This window comes from Cupressus sempervirens, chromosome 3 (genome assembly GCF_028749045.1).
Source record: "Cupressus sempervirens isolate cs-2001-9-10 chromosome 3, ASM2874904v1, whole genome shotgun sequence".
Lineage (NCBI taxonomy): Eukaryota > Viridiplantae > Streptophyta > Pinopsida > Cupressales > Cupressaceae > Cupressus > Cupressus sempervirens.
In genome coordinates, this window is record NC_143120.1 from 842,336,814 (window position 1) to 842,349,840 (window position 13,027).

The window sequence follows — 13,027 nt, forward strand, 5'->3', positions numbered from 1 at the left end:
GGTTTTCTAGTGCATGATCTTTTAGTAGTTTTTTTTTAAGCTTTTAATGCTTTTCTTAGTTTTTGGAAAGTTGATTTTTACTAATAAACTCAAAATATTACTTCCAATTTCAAATGCTAGTTGGCAGTTCATCTTATCTCATTTTTAGGAAGCTTCATGAAAAAAATTCATCTTTTTTGAGTTATTTTTAAAAATTACCAAATATGGTAAAAAATAGTTTTATGAAAAAATTGCCAAAAATGGTAATTTCATATTTGTATTTAAATTTGCATTTCCTCTCATTGTATGGGGCAGAGAATTGGAAAGATGAATAAAGAATAATTTGGAGTTTTAATATTTATTTTGATGTACTTTCTCTCTTATATTTTTGTTAATTATTTGAGGAATTATGGCTGCATCAAAGCTCCCTAGTATGCCTCCATCTAGAGTAGTGGATTTTCATATGGATGTTGTGCTAGGAGTTAAAAAAAATCTAGAGCACCATATAGGATGACTACCCATGAGCTTAGTGAGCTCAAGATTCAATTAAAGGAGCTCTTAGAGAAAGTGCATATTAGACCTCGCGTGTCACCTTAATGTGCACTAGTGATCTTCGTGAAGAAGCATGGATCACTTAAGATGTGCATCGACTATCAACAGTTGAACAAAGTAACCATTAAGAATTGATGCCCACTTCCCAAGATTGAATATCTCTTTGATTTGTTAACGGATGCTCGAGTATTCTTGAGGATAGATATGAAGTCAAGTCATCATCAGTTAACAATTATGGAGAGCGATATCCACAAAATTACATTGTGTATGAGGTATGGTCACTACGAGTTCATGGTGGTACCCTTCGGCCTGACGAATGCTCCAACGGTATTCATGAGCGTCATGAATGGATTATTTTGTACCTTCTTTAACAAGTTTATATTTGTGTTCCTCAATGATATTTTCATATATTCTCATGATAAGGAGCACGAGGGGCACCTGAGGCAAGTTTTGCAGAGGTGGAGAATGAACCAGTTGTTTGGCAGCTTGTCAAAGTGTGTGCTCTTCCGACCTGAGGTACATTATTTGGGTCGGGTGGATCTCAGTAGATCCATCAAAGATCTAAGCCATCAAGGATTGGTAGTCTGATACTGTAGCTCAACATTCACTATTCTTAGTTAATAGGTAGCTTTGATCAAGAAAGGTGCAGGGAACCCCTACATTGACATATATGAATGTGTTGTAATCTTCGAGTTCTATTTTGCATTCAACTTCATTTCTTTTTGCATATTCATCAACTGTCACATTGGCACTTTCCACAACTTTGTTAGTATTAGAGTTCAAATACTTGTAAGCTTTTCTCTTAGTGGAATATCCTTGGAATATGCCTTCATCACTTTTAGCATCTAATTTTCCATTTCTACTGTCCTTCAATATATAATATTTGCTTCCAAAAACTTTAAAATACTTCACATTAGATGCATACCCATACCATAACTCAAAGTATAGACTGTTATACTTACAGCTTCCCTCCAATATTTCTATGACACATTCTTCTCCATCATTAGTGTTCTATCACAATCCATGATTGATTTGTTTCTCCTTTCAGCTATTCCATTTTGGGGTGGGGTCCTAGGTGCTAACATTTTCCTTTTTATTCCTTTATCATTACAGAATATGTTAAATCCATTAGCGATAAACTCTCCTCCTCTATCAAATCTGAAGCACTTTAGACTCTTTCCTAGTTCCTTTTAAACTCTAGCCAAATACCACTTAAACAACTGAAAAGCATCAAACCTTTTTTTAAGAAACATTATAATCGTCATTCTAGAGTAGTCATCAACAAACAGAATGAAATATTTGTCCACTCCAATAGGTCCACAAAGCTCAGTATGAACCAATTCTAAAATATCATTAGATGTATAGGTTTTGCTCTTGAAACTGGACTTTGTCAATTTTCCCAATTGACATTGTTTACAAATAGCATTATCAGGTTTCTTCAATCTTGGTAATACTCTTACTCTAATCATCTTACTAATGTTTACCAAATTATCTAAGTTCACATGACATAACCTCTTATGCCATAACCCTATATCATGATATTGTGTAAACAAGCATGTCTCATCAAATAAGTCTAGAAAGAACAAGTTACCTCTTGTCTATCGTCCGCTTGCAATTGGTTCATCAATAGCATCAAATATCTTGGCTTTTTTGTGATGAAATTCAACCTTATATCCAAATTTGTTCAACTGTGAAATACTCAACAAATTATAGTGAAGTCCTTTAGCCCAATAAACATTATCACACTTGATCTAATCACTCAATTGTATTGATTCTTTACCTTTTACAAGACATGGTGCATCATTACCAAACTTGACATAACTACCTCTATATGGTTTCATGATTTCAAACTTATTTTTATCACCAGTCCTATGATGTGAGCAACCACTATCAATTATCCATCTATTACCTTTATTCACATATGAAATTAATGCAATTTTCTCATCTTCATCAATACCTTCTTTCATAGAAATTAGACAACCCATTACTATAAGATTCATTGTCATTTTCTTGTTCAACAATGTAACAAAATTTCTTACCTTTGTCTTTGTAGTCCTTGTTTCTCCTATCGTCTTTGTCATTTCTTCTACCTTTATACGTGTTTTCCCTTCTCTCATCCTTGTCTTCTCTGTCAGGACATCATGCAGCAATATGACCAACTTTGTTACATGAAAAACAAATAATAGGAAGTTTACCTTTGTATTTTCTTCTACCTCTAGGAAGTCTTCTAGCCATTTGTGCCTCAAGCTCATCAAGTTCATCATCAGAGACATCACTATCACTACTCACACACTTTCCTTTTCCTTTCTTAATAATAACCAATTGAGATTTTAAAGAAGATTCAATAGTATTGGAATATCTAGGGCATGGTATGGCACATGCATGCTACAATGTTTTAGTTTGCTATTTAGACGTTGCATATACTTACCTTAGATGGGTAAGTGTCGATAACTCCTTAGGCTGAGACCTCTTGCTTTGACAACTCCTTAGGCTAAGACCTTTTGCACGCTTCTAAAGTTTTATACATTAGTGTAATGCTTTTAAAGTTCTATACATTAGTGGAACGAGCAAGCAATTGCAAATGTAGTTTTTTTTCCCATTTTTTTTTAATGTGGAGTCATCATTTTCTATGTGAAGATATTATTCTAAACCAATCGTAAATGCCTCTTGATTCTCTCAAAGTATGCTTGCATACCAAGATGTTTGTGAACAATATGAGAACAATTTTCAATTGTTTAGCAAATGATATGATATGATATGATAGATTTTAATGACGTCCACGAGACTAAAGTAGTCTATGGGACCCATGCAGTCACCCTCCCGAGTCAGGAGCGGAACTAGTCAGTTGCAAAGTTTTGGTTAACTTGTTTCTCCTTCTCTGAAGTTTGATAATCAAATCCGTTGTTCTCTTCACTTGATCTTCCTTGAATAAATAGTTGAAGTCCTTGTTCTGCAGTATTTTTGTATAACCAGACCTGATGTCATTGTAAGTCAGGCACTCCTTGACAAAGTGTTGCTCTGTCTCAACTGTTCCCATATTACAGAATAAACATGTTTTGTCTGCCCACTCTTCCTTTGGAACTTGCCATCTACCAATTTCACATCGCAGCTGATGTGAACTAGTTCTAAGTTGTGTCATCAACATTTTTGCTTTCTAGTTAATAGGTGCTCTTATATAAGCCTTTTCATCATGACTAGAAGTGGGATTAAATTCTTTAATATAATAAAAAAAATTCTACCCTGTGTCTTGTCCACAGAATATTGCGAAATTTTTCATTGACAAACTTCTTTATTTCTTTAATGTTATCCGAGCAAGTTTGGATGTTGATATCCCATTTTTGCATCCATTTGTCATTTTGCTTCATCCATGTGCTTTTCCACCTCACAAGTTTTTCCTCTATCACCAACTTGGGCCAACGGTGTGTTTCCAGACCTTGGGTTTTCTTTAAATAGCTTAGCATTTGAACCAATGTGACGGCTTCTAATGGAAAGGAACCCACCTCTGCCAAAAGGATCTCACACGGAACTGTGGTCTTGACTTTAAGATTGCATGTGATGAAGTGTTTTTGAATTCTTTCTACTTGCCGCCATTTTTATTCGGACATACTACCTCCCCACACTTCACATCCATATAGAATAACCGGAGTGACCAGCAAACCAAAAAGAGTTTTCATGGTCGTCCAATCCCATAATTCTACGTTCCTGCACTTGTTTTGTAAAGAGTATAATGCCTTCTAGCCCCCTTGGATCCTTTTTTATTTGCAAGTATCCCAATTGAGTTTGTTATGAAAATCGATGCCCAAGTATTTGTACTCTTCCACAATCTCAAGGGGGCTATTTTCAAACAGAAACTTGTCTTGTATGCCCCTATTCTTTTTCAGCGAGAAGATCATAATTTTGGTTTTGCTAGTGTTAACTTGCATTCCTACTTCATGACAAAAAAATTCTAGTGCTTTCAAGTGCTCTTTCAAACCTTTAGTTGTTCTAGCAAGAATTATGAGATCATCTGCATATAAGAGCAATATTATCACAAAGAGGGCCAACTACACCCCCTCACCATTGGTCTTGTTTATCCACTCTTCTAACTTGTCAATATAGAGCTTGAATAATGTTGGAGATAGTGGACACGCTTGCTTAACCCCAATGTTGCTGTCAAAATCTTCTAATAGCCCTTCTGTCGTTCTGATTTTAGCTTTGACCTGCTCATATAATCTGCAAACTGCTGACCTAAGTTCTTTAGGAACTTCCAACTCTTCATTCTATCCCATAATTTATTACGTGTCAATGTGTCGAATGCTTTTTAAAAGTCCATGAAACAACAAAAAGCCTCGTTCCCTGGAGTGTCCCAAACTTTTTGTATCAAGTGTCTGAGAGTGATGCCATGATCTATAGTAGAGTGTTTCGGTCTAAACCTTGCTTGCCCTTTTGCACGTTTGCCTTCTGCTTCAGCCCAGTTGCTGATTTTTTGTTCTACCAAGCTACCAAATAACTTGCCAAATAGTGGATTGATCATGATGGTTCCGTAATTAGAAGGATTGTTTATATCTTCACTTTTGTAGAGTGGGATCACCACACTTGTCCATTTTACAGGGAAACCTTCTCTATTGACATTGTTGAAAATCTTAATGATGTGCGGTGTGAGGGTTTCAGCACCTCATTTTAAGTATTCAACTAGTAGCCCATCTATATCTTGCGCTTTACCAGCGGCTAACCTCCTTATGCCTTGAATAATATCATTTTCGCTGCATAACTCCCCTGTAGTCTCTATTTCCATGGTTCTACACTCTCCTAGATCACACTTGTAGAGAGTGTTGGCATATTCCAACCATTTGGTTCCTGTTATGTTGTTCCAAAGCAAGATTGCACAAAAAAATAAAAAGAACGTGAAAATGGTTTCCTTGATTAGTCTCATGGACACCACCATTCATTTGTTCAGGTATCATAGGTTCGTGCATCTACAAACGTGTCTAAATAGAAGCGCTCCATTTTAAATATGGAGGAGGAACTCATGAGTACTTGATCTGAGCAAACAAGGGTAACCTTCACTCTCAATTCTAGACAAGGTTTTAAGCAAAATGCTTATACAAAATTCGAATGAATGGATTTACAAATTAAATGTGGAAGGCGCAAACTCGTCATCATCTACTTCGAACTCCCTATAGCCTCCAGTAAAGTTAAAAATATCAAGGCTTTAGAACTGGTAGATTCGTGTGCTCGACAAAGTTGTTAAGGCTTTTTAATCAAAAATTTAATTGAGACAATTTAGGACCATTTTGAATTATATCACTTAATATAACCATCTTTGACCCTATTATAATTTGTTTGTACCATTGTGCCAATGGATGATTTGAAATGTTCATGCACACAATTACAATCAAGACCAAAGATTAAAAGCTATTATGTTTCTATTTAATAGTCTTACTCGGGTTGGCAAAAATTTTGTTGTATTTAATCATATTCACATTGTTCATCTTAACCAAAACTGGTGAAAATTCATTATCAATCACAAATGGGTCCAGAGGCCAAGCTAATCTACTTCATTATTCTACACTTTTCCATAATTGTGATGAATTTTGAGACAATAGTTCTTTAACCAACTCTGACAAAAAGTTAAACAGCCCCATGTTTATTTAAAGTATCTTTTCTTTTCCTTTTTTTGATGGAGAGTTTAGGCCAGCGAGGCAAGCCAACAGAAGCACAAAGCTTGCAAGCTATTTACTGAAGGCCACCAAAGAGACGTTTTAGCAACCCGATACAAGTGCGCTAGTGCCTAAAAGCTCTTCCGCAAAGCCTCTTTTTTTAAATTTTTTTATGGAGAGTTCAGGGTTGCAAGGTAACTCATTAGAGGCACAAAGCTTGCAAGCTACAAACTAGCAAAGGCCGCCACAGAGACATTTTAGTAACTCAATGCAAGTGCACTTGTGCCTAAAAGCTCTTCCGCTTAGAGCCAAAGACTAGGGGGTGTCCACACCGCCTAAATCGTTTGGGCACAATCCCAGGGTGCATCCATTATGATGTTAGAGCCCTGCACTCAACAAAACTTGATCCCTTGTTGGCTCATTGAGAACCTTTCAACTTCACTAGTAGACCAAGGGCCCATTGACTTGAAGCCTCTTTTTGAAAAACTCATAAATGAAAAAATTACAAGTTATTGTCAAGTTTACAAAAGAAACCAAAACTACCACTACTTTTCATTTTTGCAATTTCCCTTTAATTTCTTTCAAATTCTAAACATTAAAATGAACAACTGCACTGGACAATAGAAAACCAAGTATTCCAACTTTGCAATATAAACAAAAACTATAATTGGTTGAAAACTTCTGATACATTTAGAGTTTGTTCAGTCTAAAATTTACGATTTTTTGTGGCAACATTGAACAAAAATCATTTCCATACAATGATCTCTTCTATCTCCATGCATTAGTTTTGGCATATAATAAAAATAACAATTTTTCCCTGTTAGTTACAAAGCTTGCTTCTATCTCCATCAAATAAAAATAACAATTATTTGCCATAATTTTACAAAGTTTGCTTTATTTTTGTTTGTTTTAAACCCAAGAAATTAAATTTCATTTACACTTGCGGTTATCTCTTCTTAGTAGAATCCTACCATCGTCTTACCTTCAAACGTTTCCTCCCATTTACTACTTTGCAATTGCATTCCCATACCATACCTAAACATATCCAGTAAAAGTATTGCTTCCAAACAAAATTGCACCAGAGTTAATGCCAAACACTTCTAATATAAAAGGCATTCGCTTCATTTTATTTTTGTTAAATTTCCCAGGATCGTTGCAAATGTAATAGAACTACCATTATATTTGGTATGTCACTTCTGAAGGATAAAGGATCCGAATTGACTAAAACCATAATTTTGAAAAGCTTTACTTTGTACTTCACATAATTTTCCAAGACCATAAACCCATGGTTAAAAAAAAACCACTATGGCAGCAGTTTAAAATAATGGAGATTATAAATTTGATCACATTTTATTAGAGATCTAACTTCCGTTTCCAGTATAAAAAGAGAATTTACAACAAAACAAATCCATCCCAAGGGCATGTGTTTATTCCAACGTACTATAGAATCAATACGTATTAGATTGCCAAAATTAAATGATAGATGAACATAATCAGATTTCACATTCTTGTAATACAACAATCAATGGGAAAAGAGACCTTATTGTCAACTGACTGAATCTTAGCATGGATACAAACAATCAAACAAAATAAATGCCTTTTACACCATATGCACCTTCAAGTTATATAAAGATTTAGTCCTCAACGGATCCTTTGGAAAACTGTACAAGAGCTTCTAAATCAAGTCACCACCATAAATCGATACCACAAATTAAAATCTTATAATAAATGTTTACTCCGAACAAGCCAAAAAAAACTACAGCTTCCCATATTGCTTAAAACCAGCTGCAATGGGAACTCAGAATTTAAATTCAGGATTTATTGACAGCCAATGCCACTGCTTTAATGTTACTGATAGATGATGTCTTTGTTACAGCATAGCCTGATTTCATCAGGAAAATTATTCAAGTAGACGATACATCGTGATTTCCTGTTGCTTGAAGTATCTTCTGTCTTCCTCATCTACCAGAACCAAATTCAAGTAGTATTTGACACTGAATTTGTTGTTAATGTTACGGTAAGTTGGTGTCAGTTCATAAGGGCTTAAGAACAATCTGATAGGAATTGACTCCCCTGAACAAAGAAAAAATATTTTAGTTGATAGATTCATAATGTTCTGTTCATGCGGATGCATAGTCTTATATATACAGTTAGTTTCATTGTTACATGTAAAATAGCAGAGGGAAATTTCATAGCAAAGGACTTGGACTGTGCAGCTATTCTGAAAAGGTAAAATCAGAAAGCACATACCTTAAGTAGAAAGCATCTAAGCATATTTTTAATCACCATAAACAAAAACCTCTGGACCCTATATTAACTTTTGCTTCATTGACTAGAACATGGTAGCAGAGTATGTATGCCAAAACAAAGTAATCACACAAATGCTGACATAACTAAGATGCTGTTTAGGTTCAGCCATAGACAATCACAAGCAAGAACCAGCTTGATGCTAGGGTGTCTAGTTCTACAATTCCATTTTTCATTATTGCATTCTGCCATGACACAGCAATTAGCTGGGCAATACAATATCCGCATCACCTTTCTGTTGTACCTTCACTGCCCAAATCTTCTTCTAAAAATGAAGTCAATGGTATTGGCACCACTAGACCCTGTGACAAAGAGTTTCATTTAAATAGAATGATCCCCTATTTTATTTTCCAATCTCAGTACAAAATAAACTGAATCGAGCAAGTTAGCTATTAGGTTGATGTAGAAGGCATTGATGTGTGTTTTATGACCCACCAAACAGTAGAACAAAATACCGAAATATCTTATCCTCTCTTGAATAAAGTCTCGTCTATGCTAAGATTGCTAGAAGATCATACGATGACTTCAAGGTTCTTTTAACGTCAGGTCTTGGCTGTGGAAAAGCTCGGTGGTTGATGTGATTTTCTGATGATCACAAGGGGCCTTACATGTTTACTCAGATTCATTTCAAGCCATACTAGATGTGCGAGCTATCTTAGGTTTTGCAATGAAGTACTTTTTGGATTTTCACAAAATATGTGGAAATGATATGGGATAGGGTTTAGAGATTCTAATCAATTCTTAAGGGAAGTGACGACAACAAATAGTACTCTGGTGGACAAATTCCTCAAATTACCGAGCTTTGCTTCACCAAGTTACACAACAACTACGCGTGAACTCATGCAATCTTCAAGGATTATGCAAAAGATTTTCATACCACCACATACACCATCATAAAGAACAATGTATATGAAAGATAGAAATGAAATATATGCATGAAAGGGGTTCAGGCTAACTTTGGACAACGATTTAGAATCACTAAAATGTCAAAAGTACGAACCAAAGGAATTCATCAAAACACCATTGCATTCTACATTGCAATCACAACACTCTAACTAAACTAAAATTAATCTAATTGAGGGAATTTAAGAGAACAGGCAAGCACCAAGACACATCAAGTATTCACCAAGCTTCAAAGAAAACTCTATTATCTTAGTAGCTCATAGCAACAATCTCAGGAAATCCTCCTTTACAAATGAAAAGTGAGGCCTTTATATAGGTCCTCGATTACAACGGGTGGCCAGGATGATCACAATAGCTGATGGCCTAGATCATGCCACATCAGCCCTAATTAGGGTTAGAGAAAAGAAAAAGAATCTATATTAATGTAGCAAGGAATCCACTACTTTAGTAGGTAATAAATGCCCACTACAAATGTCCATCCGGAAGGGAGTGGGGTGCAATAAATGACCACTAAGTATGCCCACTACACATTAAATGCATCTATCCTTGATTCCCCTGCTTGAAGGCATGGAATCGATCCAACATTGTCTCCAACTCTTATCTACTGATGCTTGGTGCCGATTCTTGCTTGAATTCTAGAACTATAATTGCTCTCTTTTTTTCCCAAGCTTTCCTCCCAATCTAGTAGCAAGTCTTGAGTAGTCTGCATTGTATTTGAGAAGATGGAGAAGTTCTCAAAATCATCTTTTTCATTGGCATTCAATTGAGATAACTCTACTAACTTGACTTTCAAATTATCAGTTATCATTTCATCTTCCACCAATCTCTAAGATAATAAGGATGCAATTGTGTTAGATATCCCTTGTTTGATGTTGTCAACCACCTTTTTCCATCGAGCGGACTCCTTGGTGAAGCTCTCAAATGTTTCCTTAGCTATGATCATTGCACTGTACCATCGAAGAAAATCATAGACATCCCACTTGCAGATAACTTGACAATCGATCAATGCTTGCTTTGGGGTTTCCATCAGATTCTGAATGTCGGAAATAATTTCATCTTGATAAATATGTTCATCTTCCCATGATTCCTCCATGCATTGGATCCTAGAAAGTGCAGCTAATGCCCTACTATGCACTTGCACTAATTCTTTTGCATGTTTGAAGGCTTCCTCCTTAATTTCTTCGACCCAAACCTTTGAACCTTGAACAGTCAACTTGATCCTGTCAATATCATCTATTGCTTCAGCTGAAACACTTGTCAGAGAGACAAAGGATGGACCTTCCTCTCTTACCGGATGAGGCAAGTTGTTGATGTACTGGCACAAGACTTCAATTTCTCCTTTCTATTTTTGTTATTCATCTTCTAGCTTATTTAGTCTATCCTTCAAAGCCTGTGCAAAGCCATCAAATTCTTCTAATATTTTCTCCCAGTAGGCATGACCAAGATTTATTTCCATAAAGATTTATTCATTGGGAGTAGTCTGATTTTTACACTTATTGATCGTAGGAGTTGCAATCTGCCAAATTCTAGACCCCAATTCTCCTCTAACAACCTTAGTGAATTTTTTGCTTTCCCTTGCTCTTCTGATTGGTTTGCCTGGTCCAAAATTTCCTGTAATTCAATTGCCGGATCAACCTCCTTTTGTTGACTCGTTTGAATTCGTTGCCTCAACCATTTAGCAATGGGTATACTTTGGTCCCCTAGAATCACTAATTTCTCTTTCCTTTGGACTGCTCAAATGTCGATCTACTCTTCACCTCCTAAACTATCCATCATTACCTCTGGAACTACGGCTTCAACATTTGGAAGATGTATTTCTACTGCAGGAGCCTCTCCATCATTTCTCGCTCTAAGATTGCAATGCGACTTTCCTCAATAGCTATATCTTGATCTCTCCCTCTTTCTTGCATGGATTTGTCATAGGCATTTATACTTGGTCTATCATGCACTGGCCTATCCAAATTTTCTTTGTGCTTTGTCCCTGGGACTATAGTATTTGGCACATTCCACGATCAACTCCGGATGATGAAAAGTGGGAGGGGAACCAGCTGCAACAACAATTCCACTTCTCACAATTCTAGTAGCTAGGTGCGTTAGATGATGGTCATTGTATCCAAATGTTCTCCAATTGAATTCTTTCAAATCAAGGCCACCGAGGCTTCTATCTCCAATTTGTGCCCACTTTGACATGATTTTGGATTCGGGGTAGAATCCTCCCCTTCTCTTCATCAATTGTGCTCATGTTTCTCCTATTCCTAAGGGTTCTGCCATTCTTCCTTCCTACAAATAGAAAATACCCACACATAAGAATACGTAGAAAGCATAAAAAGAAGATACAATTTGTCCAAAAGACAAAGATTCTGGAACTTCGTCAAGATTTTCAAATTCTTCTCCTTAGGATTCACTTTTCAAGATTTTCTCAAGAAACATGCAATTTTCCACAACTCACTAAAAAGGTCCCTTTCTGATAACATTCAAGATCCCTTGTCGCGAATTCCAAGAAAACTCAAGGATTTCAAAAATATTCTCCAAAAAATCTTCATTCCAAACTCTTTGAATTTCACTCCTATTCTCAATTTGTTCTTCAAATTTCTGGGTGTGAGAGAAAGAATGAAATGATTTCTTATATAAGTTCTCTCTGGAAAAACTGCCATTAAAGTTGAAGGCTAAAATTAGGCAGCTCTTTTTCTTAACCACCAAGGTTTCCATTTTTTTTTGTGCCACTTGTTTTTTTTTTCTATGTTTTGGGGACAGGGACGACAGGGTACAATGAGACGGGTTTCTGAGACAGCAAATTTTTCTAGCAATTTTAAGGACAAGTGCAGACAGCAAACAGGGATGGCTATATATATAGGAAAATTTTAAAATATACACTAAAAATTGCAAATATACATAGTGCTTGTCATTTAAACATTATAGAACCTTAACATACAGCATTTGAATGCCATCTAGTAAATAATAACCGATTTCAGTACTTAATTGTCAATATGCATATCAACATGTGAACAAAAATATCTAAATATAAGTTTAGTAGTGAACAATATCATAAGAATTTGGAAACCTAAATATGCCCAAAGTCTAGAGGGCTGTCATAAAATTTCATCATGTTCAAGTTCAACATAGAAAACAAAATATAGACAAATGAAGTAGACTGTTGTTCAAGTTCTTGGAAGCAAAAAAAACACCTCTTCTTGCAAAATGAAAACCCTAGCCAACAACAACACACTCCAACTTCACAGGCAAAACCAAACAAATGACAAAACAACCACAATGTGATCCTTTCTGACCTTTTAGGGCATTTGGAGAGGCAAAGCCCACTGGACGACCAAGTAAGGACAAACAAAATAAAGCTTTTTTTAAAAAAGAAAAATTAAGCTTCACAAATCGTCCCCAGTACGGTTAGGGGACTTTTGGACGTCCCCTTTCCATACCAGGGATGGCCTTTTCTTTCCTAGAAGTCCCCAAGTTTCGAAGACATCCACCTGGTGATTTGCAAATTTTGGGGACGATTGGGGGACATCCCCTACCCATCCCCGAGACATCCTCGTCTCGGAAACATGAGTTCTTTGAGTCGGGGACACGTCCCCGAGGTACATTGTTTTTTTCCTAATTTTTCAAAAAGTTGTCATTTTCATGCTTTTAACTTC

At 36.0% G+C, this 13,027-nt stretch overlaps 1 protein-coding gene across 1 annotated transcript in view; it reads right to left on the reverse strand.

The window, feature by feature from the left end:
* Positions 1–7,752: 7,752 nt before the first annotated feature.
* The window catches only part of LOC149569408 (vacuolar protein sorting-associated protein 26A-like), a 131,992-nt gene continuing 126,717 nt past the window's right edge, over positions 7,753–13,027 (reverse strand). The window contains exon 12 of the mRNA XM_089822125.1: positions 7,753–8,243. Coding sequence (XP_089678251.1) covers positions 8,071–8,243 — 173 coding nt within the window. The 3' untranslated portion in view covers positions 7,753–8,070. The remainder of the gene's footprint in view (positions 8,244–13,027) is intronic.